Source organism: Aphelocoma coerulescens, chromosome 6, assembly GCF_041296385.1.
Source record: "Aphelocoma coerulescens isolate FSJ_1873_10779 chromosome 6, UR_Acoe_1.0, whole genome shotgun sequence".
Taxonomy (NCBI): Eukaryota; Metazoa; Chordata; class Aves; order Passeriformes; family Corvidae; genus Aphelocoma; species Aphelocoma coerulescens.
In genome coordinates, this window is record NC_091020.1 from 5,023,729 (window position 1) to 5,045,758 (window position 22,030).

At 39.1% G+C, this 22,030-nt stretch overlaps 2 protein-coding genes across 6 annotated transcripts in view; one reads left to right on the plus strand and one right to left on the minus strand.

Annotated features, from left to right (window-relative positions):
• Positions 1-22,030, plus strand: part of ATOH7 (atonal bHLH transcription factor 7) — a 51,269-nt gene that overhangs the window by 9,806 nt on the left and 19,433 nt on the right. For 2 of the 4 annotated variants that reach the window (XR_011151609.1, XR_011151608.1), the window contains exon 1: positions 937-5,107. The exons of the other annotated variants lie outside the window; for them this stretch is intronic. The gene's annotated coding sequence lies outside the window, so the exon portion shown is untranslated. Of the gene's footprint in view, positions 1-936; positions 5,108-22,030 lie in introns of those variants that run through there. 4 annotated transcript variants of the gene reach the window in all.
• Positions 6,070-22,030, minus strand: part of MYPN (myopalladin) — a 67,294-nt gene continuing 51,333 nt past the window's right edge. For both annotated transcript variants that reach the window (XM_069019025.1, XM_069019026.1), the window contains exons 13-20: positions 15,976-16,197; positions 15,375-15,524; positions 14,466-14,545; positions 13,865-13,991; positions 12,168-12,375; positions 11,266-11,431; positions 8,868-9,001; positions 6,070-6,938 (exon numbers count right to left, since the gene is read on the minus strand). In XM_069019025.1, the coding sequence (XP_068875126.1) occupies positions 6,769-6,938; positions 8,868-9,001; positions 11,266-11,431; positions 12,168-12,375; positions 13,865-13,991; positions 14,466-14,545; positions 15,375-15,524; positions 15,976-16,197 (1,257 nt within the window). In that variant the 3' untranslated portion in view covers positions 6,070-6,768. The remainder of the gene's footprint in view (positions 6,939-8,867; positions 9,002-11,265; positions 11,432-12,167; positions 12,376-13,864; positions 13,992-14,465; positions 14,546-15,374; positions 15,525-15,975; positions 16,198-22,030) is intronic.

A 22,030-nucleotide genomic window follows, 5' to 3' on the forward strand; every position in this document is an offset into this window, starting at 1 on the left:
TCACTATTGAAACTCAGTGTGAGATTCTAATGAACTATTTGTGGGAAATTAACTTCTGTTTCTCTGAAAGGTCTTTCTGCAGGGTTTTCTCTTTGAAGCTATAGATACGCTGCTTCTATGATTCTTTTAATCGTATCACCTTGTTTTGACATGCCCAGAGTTATTTTTGAGCTTTCAACTAGAGTGGCATTTTTAACTGCAGTGATTTTTCAGTGGCTAAAAGCAGAACTAGGGTAGCACGTTCCCAAAACGTATGTCAGTAATAAAAATCAGTGTTTTTTTCCTCATCGTCAGCATGTCTTTCAACCTCCATTAATTCCATTTTTTTAGGCTTTTGTCTTCCATCTCACCATTTATAGGGTATTTAGTGCACAGTCCATCTTGTACTATACATACATACAGGGCAAGAGTCAGTTCTTGACTGGAGTTCTGAAATGGTGCTGCAGTACCCATTATTTAAAATAAAAATGTGACTGACCTCAGCTATACATTTGCAAAGTCAATGACATTCCAGCTTCCTCCTGTGGGGAAGCATGAGTATCATTAGGTATTTCAATATTTAGCTCACTCCTCCTTGGTAAGTAAAACTTCCCTTGTGAAATCTTTGTGCAAGTCCCTCCTGTGATGGGATTCACTAGGCACAAATTTTTTTAAAAATACTGCTTCCAGGCCAAAGGAATTGATTTGCCAAAGGAAGCTTTTTCTTTAACATAAGTACCCTTACTTTTGGGATTTCAGCTATTTGAGCTAAGCAATATAGATGTGGTTCTTTGTAGTGTAGGAGCCAAATTTACCTAGATTTTTAAAATAAGAATTCACAGAAGTGCTGTTTTCTTGATCTAAATATGTTCAACTCTTCTATTTCTACAAAATATCCAGGGGCAAAAACTCAAGTGCACTGAGGATAAGGACATGTTTATTCATGAAGAAGCAGTCCAGTGTTTCCTCTACACAGATATCTTACAACAAACATTGATTTCACCTGGTACTTGTGGGCTTCTTAAACAATGCTCTATATTTTAAACTTTAATTACATTTCAAGAAAACCTGGCTTTCAAAATCCCTAACCAACCCCATGTATAATATTTAAATGTATCTTCTATCAGAGTTCATTTTAATGTTGTCTACTATTTTTTTTCTAATTTGTAATTCAGTTTTCATTTGTACAGAAATTAGCATGCAAAATATATCTTATATAAAATTTGCTTCAAATGTCTGCATATGTAACTCCAAGGAATGAGAAGTTCATTTTTGACTGGCTTCCTGCAGCCTGGGGTGCATAGTAATATTTTTTCTAACATTTCAGATTGTCTTCAGTATTTTTAGATTTCTTTACAAAACCATGTTGCCTGTTACTAACAGACTGTGTGATCATAAAGGATGGTCACTTTCTGAACAGAATTCCCACTGATATAAATTGAGAACTCCACTGAAACTCACAGGACATATGGCCCAAGATTTCTTTTGATTATGCAATAAATGGTTCCTTATAGCGGACTTGATGTATAAAGGCATTAATAGAAGTAAGTTATGTTGCTTGGAGCAATTTATAAAATATAAAGAAGCCATGTTAGCTCATTGAGCTGTTGCTGAGCTAAAATGGTTTTAAGAACACTTCCTTTGATCTGACAGGCACAGAAGTACATAGAAATCAGGCAGGAATGGGGAAACATGGTTACATGGGAAAGCAAAATCTGTACTAGCAAATGTGATGAGACTCCTCCTTCCTTTGGTTCTGTTCTCTTCTGTATCTGAGCTATGAGATCCAGCTTCCTTCAAGTGTTGGGTTTGCATCATTTAAAACCTATTCCAAAAGGTACTAATGGGCCCTTATACAAATATGATGCTCACTCATTCACATTGAAGACATGTATAAGAAAAAGTGAACTTCGTGTGGTTTGTGTGTTTGATTGGCCCTCATTCAGACTTCAGCTGCCCAAGTGCTGGATACACAACCAGGGGTTGAAAAGATCAATGCTCTGTCCCTGAGTGCCTGAGTGCATGGAGAGTTGCAGCAGTGTTGGTCTGGATGCAGCAAATGGGGGTTTCAGGGCAGTGTGGGGGCCAGGTGACCAATGGACTGCAAAAATTTTTGAGGCACAATGGAGTTCAGCTATGGCAGACTGTAGGTAGGAGTATATTTTAAAACCAGTGTGAACTGATAGCAAGAATTGCTTAAAAAAGCAACAAGTTTTATTTCACAGCTACCTGCTAGAAGCATGGCTAGTATATAACTTGACAATATTTAATATTTTCTTCTAAATAATGTAAGGTCTGATTTCATTAATCAGCTGTCACAGCAAAGTTTTGAGAAAACTTCTGGAATTGTTGCACGTTTTCACAATTATTTGAACATGTGAAGGACACAGTCTTGTATGCAACTATGAAGCATTTATTTACGTTCAGGTGAGATGAAGGGAAATACATTACTGAACAGGCAGGTGTTTGGTTTTTTCCTTTCATGTGCGCTTAAAATATACTATAAAACTGACATGAGCATTTTTCTTCCCAGTGAGAATGGCTTTGGAAAAAAGAAATCAACTTTAATCAAGAAAAAATATTAACTAGAATTTTAAGGCTCAAAGTGAACATTTTTGTATTGGAAATAATGAGGCAATTATCAACAAATTGCTTCTCCTGTATTAACAGTATAAATATTTCATTATGTTTTGTAAAGACATTGTTCAGAAACGAATGCTTTTAAACCTGGAAGCATTGAGAGCACGGTTCTAAATGAATTCTATTCCAGATTTGTTGGTTGAAGTACAATTACTGGCAGTTGTTTATATATTGAGGTGAAGACTGCAGACTTGGGTTTTCCTGTTTGGAGTGTGTGCTCTCATCTCCTCGTGTTAGCAGAGGTAAGGCGTTCAGAAAGGTTGCTCCACCTTCAATGTGGAAACAAGGAACTCAATCCGGTGGTTTTAAGGCAAGAGGTCCAATGATACTGATGCAGACCTATATGTGATGCTGCTGCTGCCTGTGAGGCTGGGTTTGCATCAATCTGGACCAAAAGTTTAAAGCCAAAATAATACTTTTTGAAATCTAGAATTGCAACACAAAAGTTGTCTTTTCTGCTCTGGTTTGCAACATACTTATGCCTCTGACTGGTTGTATACAAAACCAAGACTAGGAGGAAATGGGAAACTAAATAAACCTACAGGATTCTGAATCAGTAAACAGCTGAGAGGTTACAAACCTGAGCGTTTCCGTATCACACTTATACAGAATTATGCTCCACATTCTTGTAGTTTCATGGACTTTTGGAGTTAATAACTAACAGTGACTTCAGTGGAAGGTCTAACATTAAGTTTTGTTGCTGCAGTAGCCTGCCCTGAATAAGAGAATGAAAAGCTGTGTTAGTGTAAAGTGGAACTGGTTATTCAGTAAACACCAGCAGTGAGCAGCCAGGTTGTTCAGGAGGGAGCAGAGTGGCTCTAGCACATCCTGACACCGTGTGGCAACACAGTACTGTCCTACTGTCCTTCTCTTCCACAGGCCTTTTTCCCTTGTCTTTTCCACCACTTAACAACACAAACGTAATTTTGGTGTCTTTTTCTTGCAAGTTCTTCCTTGTGATGGGCACATCAGTACTACTTATTAAACAACATTGACATCCATTCACACAAGCTGCCTTTACAGGCTCCCTTCATGAGTTCAGTACGTGCAGAGGAGAAATGTCCTGTAGCCTTTAAGGAATAAAATGTAACAACTACAGACCATTTGGGATCAGATTCTGAGTTTGTTTTTATCAGAGCTACTGGAAGTAATTGAAATTGCTAACTTCCATGCTTTTTAGGGAAATGTGACAGGTTTTGATTTTTTTTGCTAGTAAGTACTGTCCAGGAGAGAATATTATAGTTCAGCTAACAGATTTTGGTGATCTACTTTGTGTAGCCTGTCACTGAGATTTCTGGGAGTCCTTCTCGAATGACTAAGGTTTAATCCTCCTTATGACAGATCTTTGGGCAAAGTCTTTCAGCTTCTTGTCCTCCCACTTCCAAAGAACTGAATGTACATTTTAAGAAACATTGTACCATTTAATCCTCAGCCCATCAGCTCAGGTTATAATGATGTGAGTTTGAAGACACTCCACTGACATTGCAGAGAAAGGGTGAAGAGATACAGTTTGCACTGTGCACTTTGTCTTTTAATTTGCATTGAGCTTTTGGGTGTGATGTCTGATGTTGTAAGATGTGAAAACCATTACTGCTGTCAGTAATATTGATCAGTATGATTCCAGCACTGGTAACCAGATAGTTGCCAGTACTAAGTACTGGTATTCCTTTCTTCTACACTGTGTGAAGAACCCTTGTAGCTTGACTTGCCTAATAGGTTAAATTCCAGCAAAAAGGAAAAGTTTGTGCTTGCTTGAATTCTTAGTTTCTACTCAGCTGACAGGTAACTTAATCCAGGTAGGATATTTAGACAGGCAGTGGAAAATAAAACAATTTAGAAGCACAGAGTGATTTAGGTCTGAAGAAAGCTCAGGGGGCCATCTTGACCAACTTCTCACTCTCAGCCAGGCAAAGGGGCCACAGGAGACTTCCAAGCAGGCAATCTCTTGAATAAGCTTGTGCTTAGGGATAAAGCCTGATGGCCAGTATACAACCTGGAATACTTCAGAACAACACCTTCTCTCCAGTTCACAAAATAATGGGAAGACCAGGGCTGTAGATGTGAGTAGAGTTTGATCTTTTGTGTCTTAATTTCCTACCTTCCCATTTCCCAACAGCACTGAATTAAGCAGGCAAAATCCAGTAACTTTTCTTGGATTATTTTTCCCAGAGTAGTAACTAATATGGGAAACTTTAAATTTTGGGTTTAGTTTTGGAATCCTAAGCCATCCTAAAAATCATGTGAAGATAAGAGCAGCAGTAGATTCTCTGTCCTAGACAACCAGACCCACAGTATGTCTTAAGTTGTGCATCTCATTACTGAAGTCCCTTAACTCAATGCATCACTTCTGATAGCCATGAGTTTTATTTTGTTTTCCAGGGAAGAGCTACAACATGGGCAACATCTGCTTTCCCATGGAAATACCTGCACCTTGTTTTAAATCTTAGGATAAGACTGTGTTTTAGCTGTGTGGTCGGTCCAGTCTGGGGTGAGTTGCCTGAGATTTCTAACAAAAGCATGAGAGTTATAATGATGGTTTTGTTTTATGGTGTTCACTCAGGTGGGAAATAAAACAACACAAGAAATTCACTTCCTCTAAACCCTTAGGGAATCAACAGTTAGGGACAATAGAAGCTGTATTTGTGGGAAGCCCAGTGAAAGGAACTCTTTTTCAGTCTCTGGCTATATCCAATATTCTTTTGCTCTTAAGATAACTCCCCATTGTTTTCTTTGCATATGTAATTTTTTTAAAGTTAAAATTTTAAATTTGAAAAAACCTCAAATATAGCCTAAAATGAAAGCACCTGTTAATTTTTTTTTTCATCTCTGTGACTTTGATCATGACTTTGTTGCATTCTGCAGCCATACTGAAAGCAGTAAATAAAAAGTGCTTGAAAACAATGTCCAGAGAATAAGGTTAGCAGTAATTGAATGATGCAGGAAAACATTGTGAACATTCACAGATTCTAACAGCTGGGGGCTATTAATGTAACTGTATAGGTGCCAAAATATTTAAATCAATCATTAAGTGTTGTTACTTAACACCTTCTGTAGAGCTTTCATTAATTTGCCTTATTTATTACCACTGTTAGTTACAGTAGGGTTTTTTCTAGCTTTTTACATATAACTGTTGTTTAACTTATTAAACCTTGTATACGAACAGAATTTTCTGTCTTCATGTTAGACACCACACCTGTGACCATTTCCTAAATAGTGGTGAAAATTTACCAGGTCGCAATTCCTTTCCATTTAGCTATAAAATGAGCTAGATGGTAGATGCACATTAAAAATTAGGAAAAAGAGACTGACATTTAAAAGCCATGAAGTTACAAGTTTGGTATCATCTGTGTTAAAGTCAGAGGATCACTAACATGGTAAAGAAAAATGTATGAAGCACATCTGGAAAATAGTTTCAGCTACAGGCTCAAGAGAACATGCTTCAGACACGAGGAATTTTCATTTCCTATGTTAGTGCCTTACACACATGTCCTGTACCTTATTTTATGAACCTTTACACCAAGAGTACACAGTTCATGGAGTACACACACACACAGATATAAATATTTAGGGTATACAGCTGTACCTACATGAAATGCTATATTTATCTAATCTGGAATTCAAAAATTCTAAAATAGTCTGGCATAATCATATATAAAAATGAGTTACATCTTTTCCCTGTAACTTGTGCTTTGTGATTATTTGGCATGTTTTTTAGAATTACATTCAAAGTCTTGTTGTTTACCCTCATTCAGGATTGTTGTTACTGTAATGTCAATGTTTTTACTGGCAGTCTTCCAGCTAATCATCAATCCTTACCATGGCAGCTACAGTGCGGTAGCTCTAATTCAAGAAGTAAAAGTGGTATTGGCTTTTAGGTGCTGAAAACTATGTTTACTATGTAATTCTTAGCAAACTACACAGTTCTGAATTTATTGCACAACACTCCATACCACAATTATCCTGCATTAAAATCATATGCAAAATTCTTGTACGATATATTACTTGCAGCATTTGCAGCAGCAGAACACTTAATTACAAACAAGTTGCTTGTAAACCTTGAGCATCTTGAGTTGTACCTCTTTTTGTTTTTATTTAGTTTTTCACAGTTCTAGTATCTCCACAGGTGCAACTGGAACGAGTGTTTGTTTTTCAAAGTTCTTCACTCTCCACCAACTTTTGGGTTGGGGATGAAAATAGCATAGGGCTCTCAGGAGCTGGAAAGGCAGAGAAGATGTCGAGTCCTTGGCTGCTGAGGTTCGTGTAGCGGCTGCCACTGGGGCGGAGCTTGAGTGCTTGTGGAATTTGACGGTGCCACTGAGCTGAAGCAACAGAAACGTAATGGGATGTATAAACCTCTAGTTCTGGTCACAATGAAACAAAAGAAATCAATACACACACCTGGAAAGTTGCTTCCAACATCCTTGAAGAGAGCACGGTATTGTTCTTTCAGGGTTAGGATCTGTTATTTAAAATATCATCGGCATAGTCTGTGTGTTCAGTAATTTTATTGAAGTCTACAGATAAAATTTCATCCCTGTTCAATGGGAACGTTTGCATGGATTTCACAAAGTCCAAAATTTAATGATTGAATCTTTGGAGCCTTCCCCAAAGCCCTTGCAATCAAAACTGAAAACACACCATAGCATGAACAGAGATGAACAAACTGGCCAGGACTCTGATTCTGTACTACTTCATCCTCTGGATTGCTTTTCTTCAAGGAAGTGATTGCAGTTTTTATTGCCCTCTAGTACTTACAACTACTAACATGTTTTCTAGATTTTTTTTTTTAAATACTGAAAGAAATGTAATCCAAAGACCCATATTCAGTAATTTAGAAGTACCGTTCAGCATGTTCCCATATGAACCACTAAATACCACTAAAATTTTGTCAAAATATTATATTAGGTAATACCTAGCAGTTGTTATCCCTAAAACACTTCAGAAAAGGAAAAATTATATTTTCTTTGCCAGTGTTTATCCGTATGGGTCTGCACCCAAATTAGATAGACATATCTGTCAGCAGTTAAAATGAAAGGGTATGAAAATGGAAGTCAAGTTCAGGCTCCAATGCTTTGAGGTAACTTAGTGTGGGAGACTACAATCTGCATGTTAAGCATTGATAAGAAATGTCTTTCTATGCTGAATTTTGACCTTCTCTGGAAATATTTTTAAAAGAGCCTCCTTTTTTTCTTGCAGCACCCAATTTGTTTCTACTTGAACTCATTATTTACTCATTATTATTTTTATTTGCACGCTGAATTGCAAATATCAGACCACACCTTCAATCTCTCGACCCAACCCATTCAAAACAGCACAAAGAAAAATGACTTCTGTCACTCACTTTGGGGTGTGAGCTGCGTATTTTAGAAAATGTGGCTGGAATTGGGAAGCATTTCTTGATTTCTATATTTTTCTTGTTTGTGCCTTGAATATTTCATTTGAAAATTTATGTCTTTCAACATTTAGATATCTAAGGAATTTTTAAATTTTGTATCACCTTTCTTAAATCAGCCTCTCCCCAGCCCTCCCTTGATTCTTCCATTACTCTTGCCCATATCACCACAAGGTGGCAGGAGGCTGACAGAGATGCACTGGTGACTTACTTCTGATAATTAGGTGGGGTTTAGAAACAAATGAGAAATACGAGTTTGCAAACATGGGGTTTTTGTTATTTCTTTTGAGGGTCTGGTTCTGATCCAACCAGTTTGTGGAACATGTTTTCTGTTTTATTATGCTGCTTAAGAGATCAAAATACTCTGCTTTGTCTATTCTGTCTTGTAGAGATAACAGTTAAATGATGTGCTGTAGTTCTTGAAGTGTGCTGGGGCCTTCTGAGTCCTAGACAAATGTATTGGGTGCAAAGTAACCCCCATCAGTTGGGCTTGGTTTGCCCCCCCTGTGCTCTGTGGAAGAAGGGTTCCACATTCTTGTGTGCAATTTAATGTTCCATCAGGTCAGAGGCAGTGGAGTTAAGGTTCAACTCAAAAATATATGCTTATGTGTCTAGGGATTCTGGAAGGTGGAAAATGGGAGTAGAGAATATTGTGCAAGGCTCCTCCTTCGGCTTTTTTTCCTTACCCTCCTTTACACTGATGCAGCAGAGCTGGTTTGGCCATTTTGCTGTATCATGATATCTCTTCTGGGGCCTTATTAAGCTGTGGCCATGCTGTGACACTGATTTCTAATCCCTGTCAAACCCAGACTAAGAACTAGCTGTCGGCTTGTTTTATTTCCCAGCCAATCCCTACCGTATATATCAAGTCGAGCAGTACAGGAGACAATGCCAGCTTCGTTCTTTGCAGACAAGGTGTACCAGCCAGCATCTGCTTTCTTGGCAGGCTGGATCAGGAGGCAGACATACCCTGTTGTATCTTGATGCATGCTGGGAAAACAAGTGTTTGGGAATTAGTATTTCTCAAGACCGTATCAGTTTTCGTATTTTAAAATGTGTATTAAATTTGAAACAGATACGTTGTCATTTCTATTCTCAAAGAGGTAGCAGTCTGAGACACCTATAGTCAGTAGATTTGCTTTCAGTGTGACCTCAAACAATGACCAGAAAATCTCAGATCTGTTCTGGCTCCTCTCAGTTGTGCACAGCCATGGTGTTACAGTGGGAGCTGAATTGTTGCTCTGGATATGTTAATATTAGCATTATTTATTGAGTACTAATGAACTAAACCCATGCAAAGCTGCTGCACAGTCGTGCTGTATTTTTTCCTAGTTCAGAAGCTGGAACAAGAACATAACAAAATACCAAGAGCCAAGTACAAAGTTGGGATATCTTTCACAACAGCAACCAGAGTGACTCAGAAACTTTCTTGGGGCACCCTTTTCCGTGAGAAAATGACCAAGTGAGAAAATCAAAAAGATTTGCTTAGCCAACACTCTAAAAGAAACCTGCTTCACTGTTCCCTCCACTTCCTTTGCTCTCCAGTGATCTAAGACTTTGTGGCTGCAATTTCCAGGAAAAACCTTTCAGTAGTGTATAACAGAACTGAGACTCCTCTGCTCTCTAGGCTGAGGCTGGTTCTTTTTAGCAACCCAAGTGTTTCTCTCATTATAAAGGAAGAGGTGCAAGATGAGCACTTCAGAACACTTGAAGTTCCAGGATATTCTGAAATTTGAGGTTTTGTTTCCTTATGAACTGGAATGAAACCACAGACTTTCAGGACAAGAGGACATTTTGTGCTTCTGACAGCACAAATAAAAAAGGCAGCATTCAGTCTTTGCTCCCCACACTACACAATTTGCCTTTTGCTGGGTGTGCAGTAGTATAGGAGCTGGTGTGTGTCCTTATTGTGATACAAAAATGTCTCTTGACTTCAGGCAGGAAGGCAACAGTGAGGCAGGATAGGGACAAATGGGGATGAGGCTGCCCATGGGTCTGTGCAGAGCCACTGGAAGCCTTTGGGGAAGTCTGGTCTCAGCTGGCTGAAATAGCAGAGCTGTCACAACCCTGCTGCTTGCTCTTGGCATTGTGGGGTGTGGGAGGTTTTCCTTAGTCATTCCTCTGCTGAGCTGAAGCAAAAACTTGTTTTCTAACCTTTTGTGAAACAAGTGGAAATGTGGCATTTTAGGACGGTTGTTCATTTTCCAGTAACTACAGTGTTTGCATGTATATAACAACAATCCCTACGAAAGGGGGACACCTGTTTGGTGCAATTTATTAATTTGCTAATGGTAGACTCAATCCCTTCCTCCAGATCATCTATAAAGATATTAAATAGGACTGGGCCCAAACCACATAGACTACAGGCTGTAGAAGGTCAGAATCAGGTGGGGTTTTTGGAGAGGGACAGCAGTCTCTGGGTCGGGACAGGGCAATCACTGCAAGAGTTTCCCAAGAATGCTTTCCCTTGTGATAGGTGTGCACCCCTAACAGGTGCTGCTGCAGAGCCAGTTCTTTACTGATAGCCTGCAGGAGTGTGTGTGAAGCTGTGGGTACTTCCTGAAGCTGATCTCAGAGATCCAGTGACCGCATCAAATCATTAGTTGGAGCCAAGTGAAATAAAATATTAAAAATCAGATTCATGCTGAAGTAGAAATCTTAAAAAAAAGCCCAATTAATTTATCATTAATTACAGACAGGCATATTATTTTATCAGCTTTTGTTTTGATAAACTTAAAAAATAGTGAGGGATTTGAGTGGGAGAGCTGAACCTGAACATTGTTGTATTTTGTAAGCATGGATCAAAGTCTTTGCCTTGTTTGTGACCAACTTTGTTGTCAGCTTCTCTATCTTATATGATGAACTCTCTATTATCCCATGCTCTGGGGCACTGAAACTGTTCTGAGTTTGAATTCATACCTAGTTGGAACTAAACTGGGGAAAAAATAGCGATGAGAGAATAAGGTGCTCAAATGCATTAAAATACCATATCAGAGTATGTTTGATAAGGAGATTCATATGACCGTGACCCGCAAGCTCCGGCCTCACTCTGAAGCAGTGGTGCATCATGCCTTTGTTCTGAACCAAGGAAATAGCCACTGTTCACCCCACAAGGAAGCAGGCTTTTTACTGCTTTATGTGGGTGAAAGAAGTTGTTTTTAAAGCACCACCATCTGTACTTATTGGACAGGTTTTCATGGAAGCAGTTGGTCCGGCCACAAGAAACTTCAGGCGTGGGTGTTATGGTACAATACCTCATCCTCTCTCTGTTTGATGGGATGGTCTCATTATCTTTCTTCCAGTAAAATACAGGAGGTGGCATTCCCACAACTCTGCACTCTAATCTGACGGGGTACCCTTCTGGAACACCACAGTTCTGAAGCTTTTCCAGAAACATGGGGGCTCTTTTTACTTCCTTTGCTGGAAGAAGAATTATTGAAAAACAGATATTTTATTCTTTGTTTCTCTCTGAACAGTGTGGAAGAATGCAATAAAAATTATTCTTGTAATACCAAAATAGGTTGTGAATTTTTAGTGAGATATTGGAAGGGAAGTGAAATGCCATGATATAGCCTCTGTAAGGGAACATAAAGTAAATAATAGGCAGAACTGAAGTTCATTAATGAATACATTCATGTCTAATGGGTCTAAACATACTACCACTGCAGGAAGTTAATGCCAGATCTATAAATTTCAATATGTCACATCTTTTAAGGCTTTATTAAAGAGCAGTATTCAGATTTAAATTTTTCTATTTAAAAACATTTTTAAACCAATAAAATTTGGGCTGAAATCTAGGATACCTCAATTCATATATTATGAATTCAAACCCTAAGCATTTTCTGGGGAGAAAATTAAGAATGTAATTTTGCCCAGACGAGGGGTAGTGTGATAATAAGGCAGAAGTCTTATGGCCCTCTCTTAGTAACAGGAGTGCACTAGTCAACTGAGCACCAGGTGTATTTCCCTCCATCAGCTGAGGAGGGGAAAATACATATAAAGTTTACATATCTGTATCTATAGCTGTTGGATTCTCTTGCTCTCAGTGCATTAACTATTTATTTATACTTGTCTGTAGGGAAACTATGTAAGGTAAGTTTGAAGAAATGCATATAGATAACTTCATCACTGAAACTGGTTTTTCAGTGCTTCTTACCTACAACAGTGAGCTCCAGACTAAATGAATTTTGTCCTGTTTTGTTAGTGGCAAGGCAAGTGTAAGTTCCAGCATCACTTTGGGAGAGAGGATCGATGAGCAGAGAGTGAACTCCAGTCTCTCTGACCAGCATCTTGTGTCTGCCATCTGGGAGCACAGGTTTGCCATTCAGGAGCCACGTCAGGTCTGGGGTTGGTAACCCACTCACCTAAGAGACAGGGAAACAGCTTGAGACAAATGTCCAACTGACAGGAGAGGCTAGTAAATTCAGAGCCAGGCCTTTTTACAAATGCCAGCTGAATCATGTCAAAATCTAGACCAGAATAATTTAAAAAAAAAATTATTTCTCAGTTTTTGTTTCTCTGCTGACTACTTCCAAAAGGGAGAAAAAGAGAAAACAAACAAGGAAAAAGATTTTGAAATACATGAAATATCTACATTTTTCTTAGAAAGGAAGGAACTTACTTTATGAGATATGAAATTAGAATATGCAATTCACAAAAGACTCCTAATAATCTGCTAGTTTTCCTTTTTTTTTTTTTTTTGAGTGCTGAATATAAATCAAATTCCTGGATCTAAAATACTACAGTTTAGCAAAGATGAAAAGAAGTTCTGTACAGATTACTTCATAGTTTTTAAAATTTGATGAAGAATGATATAATACTTCATAGCTGTCAGACTTGCATGCTTTAGAACACTAGAAATTAAGTATTTATTGAAAGGTTATTAGACTGTATTATAGTATTAAAAATCTTTTCAATAGGTAGCAGTACTTACTCATGTCTAAAATACTGCTTTCCAAACAATATTTTACAAAGCAGAGAAAGAGGGAAGTGGTACTTGCCTGAGTGAGGACTGCTCTCTCCCAGGTTTGTGCAATGCCAGACATGCTCTGCCAGGATAGCAGAGCTAGGAATAACCAAATTCTTTGGCATGCTCGTAGTAAACTTTACATCGTAAATTAAGTAGTAATGAGTCTTGCTCATCTTCAGGGCATTAACTTGTGCCTCAGAACTTCCACCCTCTTCAGGGTAGAGGTCAGTGTCAGCACTGCCACGTTTGCTGCACTGCAGGGGCACAGAGGGGCTACCAGAATATGTTGGAGCAGATGATTCTCTTAAAGGTGTTCAATAACAGGATGTTTGCTATGTGTACTCTAACCTCTGACTACTCTTTCATGTCTCAATCAATAAATGGGGATGTTTCTGCCTGTGTGCATGCTGGGGAGGCATAAAATGAATTGGGCTCAGTTCCCTCTTTTCAGGGAGTATTAATCTTCAGTAATTCAGTCCAATACAATGGGAACATTTGTTTGAACACAAAGCAACGTGCTGAATCCTCTCGTTCTCATGGTGGTTTTGTGCTATTCTGGATTATGTTCAAGATAATGGAGCAGAACTTCTGGAGTTCACACTGGTAAAGGACACAGTGTACATGTCTAGTAATTTGAACAACCTTGTAAGTGAGTCTTCTGTTTCTGGGTTGTGTTTTCTGTGTTCTTCATCCCATAGAACATTTGTTCAAAAGAAAGCCCTGGAATCGGCTCAGAGACAATGGCATTAAGAAATAGTTTTATAAATGAAGCATTAAAACTTGAATGGAAAATGTTCATGCATGCAATAAAGAACATGAAAACATATAACACTACATGTACAGAGGTAGGGAAAGTGAGAGTGAACAGAGGAACCAGTGAATACCTTACAATCCAACCTACAAAGTCGCCCTTCATGTGCCACCATGTCACCCGGAGCCTGTAGAAAGTATGGCCTGAAAAAGCGTTCTTGAACTGCCTCTTTGTCTCCTTCTGGCACCCGGGGCCGTGTTCTGCAACACAAAAATCACCTGTGGGTGTTTGGAAGTCAATTTTTTTTTCCTAATGCTTAAAATAAAGGAAGAAATTGGGAAAAAGGATGGAGAGATAGCTTGAGTTACGTAAAAGATAAGAAAGAAATGGACTGGTTGTAATTTAATTATTGCATATTTTCCATTTAGAAAGATTATTGAGTTAACTATATCATGTAATATCCTTAGATTCCCAAGCTGGCCTTTGCTTTCTTTTTCATTTTGCTACTCCATCCCTTGCCTTTAGCTCCTCTATAACAAGTACATGAAATCATAGTTAAAACTTCCCTGTATTTGAGGATGACCTTCAAAAACATAGAAGCGACCTGTTGGGAGGGAACTGCTGCTGTTATTTCCATTTTATGATTGAGAACTGAAGTTCAGTGTGTGCAGTGGTTATTTTGGTTGCCTTCAGTAAAAAGCGTAAAGCAGGTCTGCAGGACTTTTTTCTTTCACCTGTGAGGCTGAGTTGTTGATATTCGTCCCCGAAAAGGGACACTCTGAACCATCAGGTGTCCTGAACAACTGATCCTGCCCTGCAAATCACATTGGAAACAGAATTAATAGTTGGTTAATAGCTCATTTCATTTTAAAGTATAAATATTGAACACTTACAATGCATTAGGATTTATTTTTATAAAGTAGCTGAACTATAGTGCAAATACTATTTTCCCAAAGCAAATGCTGTTAGCCTGCAGTTGAGGCAGGGGCTTCTCAAACTCTTCCAGGCTGTGGCAATGCATTTAGCAGTGCTGCCTGTCCCTGTTTGTTTATTCCTGCCACAGGTACTGTCTGCTAGTACCTTTGTACTGGCATACTTTAAAATGCAGTCATAAAGAAACTGAAAAGAAATATAATTTAAAAAAAGAGAAACATTTAAACTGGAAAAAGCTGCTGCTGAAGGTACTTCTAAATCAACAGCTAAGCTAGCACATGAGGTCAAGGAGAATGGTATAAGGGAGTGAGATTATTTGCAGATCCACACACAAATTGTGTTTGCTAACAGTTCCAAATTTGATGTAACTATTTATTTCTCCCTGCTCTATTCTTTCTGCCTGAAACATCATGTCTGTCTTGTCACCACACCATCTTGTACCTATCAGCATCTGAGAGTGGGAAGGAGATAGGGCAGGAGTTATTAATGTGAAAAAATGTCTGTAATGATTTAAACTGTATGCCTAATAGGGGAGTAGTTTCATCAGTTGTGTTTACATAGTGAGTCTCCTCTCCTATGCTCTGAAGCATCTGATTTGTGATACAGTCACCACTTGATGTCTAAGTATGTGGCCTAATTTGTGTTCCTGTTAACATACATTAAAAAAAGATGAAACAAGCATTTTTGTAAAAGAAAAAAGAACAGCTTACTTGTGGGTTTGCAGCCATAATTGTATAGTTGCCATCATCGTCGTTAGTAGCAGTTTCAATGTGTAAAGAACATGTTCCATCTTCTTCTCTGTTCATTTTGAAATGTGTGTTTTTCTTTGAAATCTGCTTGCCATCCTTGAACCAGTAGACCTGTAGTAATCAGACACGCCCCCATGACTTAACAATGACTAGAAAAATAATATAAGTTGAGTGATAGCTAATAAAATTTTAGAATGTTATAAACTTTGCAGGTCAGTTATAATGTGAAACAGAATGATTCCAGGTTGAACTCAAGAAACTGCATATCATAGCTGGGCCTGTCAGGTTCTCTTTTCTTGGTTCTAGGCACGCTACTGGTTAGATCAGTTCTCATATTTCTGAGAAGTTCTGGGGGTTGTGCATTTCTGTGTCTCCTGGAGTCAGGTGGCTGTACCTCAAGGCCTGATGCATGCTCAGGGGCAGATACTGTTATTTTAGAAAGGTGGGGGAAATGATTAGTTTGGGAGCTCTCTCCACAGAGCCATGTGTTTAGGAGGGATGTACAGAAAATAGTGAGTAGTTGGGTTTTGTTCCTTTACCAGTTACAGTGAGAATGACATACCTTGGGAACAGGTATTCCAACTATTTTGCAGGTGAATGTAATAGGGGATCCTTCCATTACCCGAAAATGCTTGAGTCTCTTATCAAAGATAGGAGCTATGTATTTGCCTGTAGGGATTTCCTCGTGTTGGACTTCATCATCTGATTCATCCACTGGTGTCCGTTCAAGGCGAAATTCTATTTCGTTCATCAGCCTCTGCTCAAAGCTTGAAATCCTGTATTCCTGCAGGGTGAGAGAGGCACAGATCTGAACAAAACCAGCCGTGTTCTGGGGTATCTGCAGCCATTGGCACTTTTAGACTAATTCTACAGCAAGTGAAAATACAAAAGCCTGAGTAAACCTAGGACATCCTGAAAGAATCTGAATTTGGTTTGCAGGCACAGATACTGCATTGTGAGTCTGTACAATATAATTCATGAGACTGAGTTTTTTCAAAGTAAAAGAATCAAACATGTATTCCTCTAAGTCCCTGTCAAGAAAAATTGTACTCTTGCACACTGTTGATCAAAAGAGATCATTAAAACATACCAAATTTTTGAGGATTTTGTGTTCAAATATTAGTCACCTGCTAATTATAGAAATTATAGAAAACTATACCTACTAAAAGAGAAAATTAGGAAGAAAGTGAGGTATTTTCAGAGTAATTAACTTCAGGTTAAACTTGGACAGATTTCTAGCTGGTGTGACTGAGAAAGCAGAATATATTACATGGAAATTCTCAGAAGATTAAACAGATCATGCAATAAACTCAGCATATTTTACATAAATGAACATTTCCAGATAGTTTGATGTGATTGTGAACTTTCTCCTGATCCCCTGAAGCCAGTTAGAAATGTCTCATCACTTAGCTGTTTTGCATGAGGAAATCTCTTGTCTAGACCAGGAGGCATTTGACCTGTTGTCTCTTGCTGTGACTTGTGAAGCCTCAGACCAAGAGCCAACTTCAGTTTGTGCCTCCAAACCCGTGTTTGTCCTGGGCATGGTGGAGCACTACAGCTACACCTGGATGGAGTTCTCAGGTAGCACACATTGCCCGCTGCACTGACACACACAGCTGCAAGAGCTCCTTGTTTAAGCCATTACAAACTACCTTTTTTGGGGCAATCTTGTATTGCATGTAGAAGACAAATCAGTTTGCTCAGACCTGGATCTATGCAGGTTTTAAGCCCAGAGCTTGCGTTCCTGCTTCTATTGAAAACAGAATTTTCGAAACCAATGAATAATAAATAAGGGTGTAGCCAATCCTTAGATATATTCAATTTGCTGAAAAAACAAGGTTCAGAAATGCATCTTGTCTGAAATCTTACAGAATGTTAAAGAACCACCATCTATCCCAAGTCACTGGCAATTACATCCCTGATCATTTAGCCATTCCATCTTACTGCTGATTATGCTCTTGACCAATAAATTCCAGATAGTAGGGAGAAAAGATGGAGAGGCAGCAAAAAATTTTAGCTGACAAACTCTTCTGCTTTCTTTAGGAGACCAAGGAGACAGAAGTGAAGCCAAAAGTTTAGACATTACAGGAGTTTTGAGGAGACAGGGTTTGTAAGACTTGGGGGTGAGAGGAGAAAAAGGTGGCAGCCAGAAAGTAAAAAAAGCTGGAAATTGCTATGGTGGAGTAAACAGTCTGGTAATAGCTGATTTTGGAACTGTAGTGGTAGGCATTGTGTGTTTTTGTCTAAAATGTCTGTTTTGGGGAGGTTGCTTTAAGGTCAGCTCTAGAAAAGGTTAGCTATGGTAGGAAAAGGGAGCCAGCTTGGAATAGGTAGGAAAGGAATTTGATGAGTGAAGTTGCTCCTCCTTGCACTCAACCCTTGTTCCCGATGCTGCAGGGCTGTTTGTTCCACACAGCTCCGGAGCAGTGCGGAGAGATACAAGGTTCCGGCAGCGTTCGCAGACACTTAGGTGGCTGAGTGCCCCCTCCGAGATCCCTTCCTTACCTTTAACACCTTCCCCTGCTCTGACAGGGCCGCTCTGCTCTCTGACACTGTCCTGCAAGTCCAGCTCTGCCAAGCAGAGCTTTCAGCTGGCCGCTCTGTCCCAGTGTGAGACGTGCCAAAGGCTGGGAGCCAGGCCCTGCGTGGTACCAGCCACCTCCTCAGGGGACTGGCCGGCAGGTGGGGAGCACTAAACAGCCTGATAAAGTTTCATCTCCTTGAGCTTTTCTTCTCTCATGCAGCAGATCTCAGCAAATTGCTTTATAGATCAAATTCCCATCTCATTAAAGCCAGTGTAAAACTGGAGTTTCTCTGATTTTGCACCAACCAAACTGATAATTTTCTCACATAGGTGGCAAGAACTGGTTATAGTGATCCAAGGGAAAGTTAAGCAATCAGTGTTTTACCCTTGATACTGAGAAAAGGCCTGTGTCTTTTTAGGAAGGCAGGATAATGTAAAAATCAGGGAGTGGCTGCTGTAGCAGAGGGAAGTAATGGGGTAGAAAGGCATTACCATTACACTGTCAAGGCATCACGTTAATGTGGAAGGTGTTGACTGCAGAACAAAATATTGCAGAACAGAGTTAAACTTTGAAATACTGGAAGCTGATGGCACAGTCCAGTATTGTTTATGGACAGCTGAGTTAAGTCAACAGTTTTTTGTATGGATTTTTTTTCTAGAATCATTGCTGTCTAAAACAAGTCACTGTATGTTGTAAGAAATTAATAGGGTATGGTTGCTGTAGCCATGATGGCCTACAGATGAAACCGCATAATGCTGATAGAGACAATTAACATATTTTTTTTCCTCTACTCCAAAAGTGCAGATCTGTCTTAAGTGATCTAACCAACTAACATAAATAAAACTTAGAGCAATAATTTTCAAGTTGTACTTAACCAAATTAACTTTGCCATCTGCTTTAGATCCTAAAAAGTTTTCTGTGAATGCAGTGTATCATTTTTTTTCCTGACTGATGTGCTGAGGATGTTAACTTCCTACAAACTACTTCATTAAGAAATATGGGCACTTCTTCTTTTTCAAATGTCTGCTTGCAGAAGAAAATACAATAGAGGAAGGAACACGTTTCATGGGACCCTTTCAAGTTAATAGTGGACAGGTTTTCTCCCACGTTTCTTTGCATGTGGCTCTGGATGTATGTGCATACACAAAAAGAGGTGTAAAAGTAGCACTTTGTGAAAACGAAAGCATATGGCTGCACTATCAGCACGGGGTTGTCATTGCTGGCAGCTGCTTCCCTGCTCATGGAAGCCCTAAGTGTCCTTGTACAAATGCAAGTCTCTGGCTGGGAACTGTGCAGGCTGTCTGCAGGAGTTTGGGTGCTCATTTAAAGGAGTTATGTTCAAAAATACATTTTAAATTAGAAAACATTGAAGTTAGGGTTCCCACAGCCCCTGTTTCCTGTGTGTTGTCCTCATACATCAGTCTTTGCTTTTCTAAATGTGTTCAGTGTGCATATATGTGCTTGTATAAATTAACAAACAAACCAACAAGACCAAGTTAACTTTGCTGTGAAAATTTGAACACCAACATTCAGAGGCTGAAGATGTTAAACCAAACTTCTTATAAAGAACAGAAATCTCTGAATAAGTGAAAATACACTTCTGTATGCAGAGTACAGAATAACCTTGTAGGTTTTTGCTTGTTTGGTAGGTTTTCTTTTAGGATTAGCAAGAACAGAAGTTAGTTGTTAATATGGCTTTCTGAAGAACTGTTTTTATCATAGAAACCGTAAGCCTATTTCTGAATGTGATTACAAAAGTGGTGTAGGGCAAAGTGTTGTTGTTGTGGTTCAGACAAGTATTTCGTAAAGTGTCACATGAACAAGCCCATGTGGCCATGGGGTACAATGTTAAAACTAGGCTGCAGTTCAGCATAGTGAGGAGACTGAGGGAAAGAGTACAAAGGTTCAAGCCCTGGTTTGGAGTCAAAAATGTAGCATTGCAGCTGCTTTTTTTGTCGGCTTTCCTAGAACATGAAACTTTCACAGGCAGTAATTCACACACTTGTTCAATATAAAGTAGCAAGATACTTAAAATTATTATATCTACCAGCTAAAAATTGAAGCTTCTGTTCAGTGGTGTAATGCTCTGTGCAATGTATATAATGCATTTATAACTGTATATATTTATCTATATATGCTGAGTAGACTGCAACTTTGGAAACCTGGCTATTTCTCCTACACCTAAGGCACATTGTTTAGTGTACATAGTGTGCAAAAGGGAGTAGGCAGTGATGGTTGTATTAATATTGTCACAGTATAGTTTGAAGGGTAAAAGACTTAAAAGTGGCCAAAGCAAAGCCAGTAAATGTGCTGAATATGTATCTGGAGGGGTTTTGTACCATTCTAGTGGAACTCAGTGGCAGATAGAAAAGTGAAATGCAGCTTTCCTTCTGCTTGCCTTGGCTCTGCCTTGGCAATATTGTCATAGGCTGCTGATGGGTGGCTGTACTTTGTCCTGCACAACAAACAAAATCTTCTCTCAATGCCAGTCTTGCTGAAGGTACAGGTTCACATCATTTTGTCTCTGTGATGAATCTATCTGGCTCCATCACCATAATTTTTGACCACCTGAGAGCACAGCATCCTTTGGGGCAGGGCTATTACCTGCATTTTACCTATGGGAAATTGAGGCCTAAAGAAGCTGAGGGACCTGTTAAGGTAACACAGAAAATCTGTGACAGAGCAGAGAGCTGGATCATGATCTCCTAGATCTTGCCAAGTAATTTAACTCCTGGGCCTTTCTGCTGCCTGTAAACATTTTTGGCAAAAAGGGAATTGCATAGAATGTAGTAATACCTGTAAGATTCTAAGCACCTTTGTGTATGAATACGAATTCTAAAATCCTGCATCTGTTGAAGTTAAAATTTATCTTTAGCAGGATTCAGATCTTAGTGAATATACATACTAACAGTTAGTAGAAGCTTGTAGAATCAAAATAATCTGATGTTAGCATAGTAACTCATGGAAATTACCACAAACAGAAAGGCTAAGGGAACTCTACTCGAATGTTGATTCCCATATACTATATAAAAACAATTCTGTTGCCAACTTAATGCCAGCTCTAGACAAATTTCCCAGTTTAATCCCAGTTTTGTAACTTTTACTAGATTGGCTTTTTGGCAGAGTTATTCTAAATCCATTTAACAGTTTATCTAAGAAAGTGGCATATATTGCATCTCAGCATCTGTTTCCAAGCTGTAACACTCCTTAACTTCCCAGTCTAATTTAGGCTACTCTGACTGAAATCTCCTGAATAGTTTGGATTCTCTCTCTTCCCCCTGTTCCCCTCTCAGCGCTGGGAATCAAAAAGCATCAGATCCAATGTATAAGCTTTTCTCCACTTGTCATGTCCTGTGAAGAGGTTCCACTGGGGCGATTTTTTTCTTGCAGATGAATTGTATGGGACATCTTACACACCACTAGGCATGAATCTCATGCTTATCCAAACACAAACCCATGAAGAGCCTAGCAAGCTATTGTCTAGCTAGACAATATTCAAAATACAGTTCAGAGTGATTAAGCAAGAACGAAGGAGGAGAGAAAGCAAATGGAGTTGCCATCTCCAATTCCCACAGACTTAGCAGCTGGAGGGAGTGTGTGTGCAAGCATGAAGGGTTCAGCTTGCCTCTCTGACGTGATGAGCTCTGCAAGCCAGGATCCCTACCATGAAAACCTGTCTATGCTTTCTTATTGATAAGATCTAGGTCTTGAGAAGACAGCCACAAGTGGTTGTTCAACTGTTCATTCCCACAATTACAGGGAGTTTATACATATTAATATCAATTTGTCTTGGTCAGATTCTTAAATTGCTTCTCATTCCTAGTACAGAGCAGACAAGCTTCCATGGGGAGACTCTGTGGTTTAATTCCCATCCTTAGTCTAAAATTGCTGACATTTGGTGACCTTTGAGAGATGATGTGAAGCTTGATTTTGAGCCAGATTTTTGGAGTGATTGAATTAAGTATGATTTTTGTGCCCTGGGAACAGAGTTCTAGGTGATTCCTGGGCCTTTCTGAGACTGAATGCTCAATATGGGAGCTGCAAGGAGATGGTTCTGTGTGATCAGTGTTGAGGTGTTACTGTTGTCGGGGC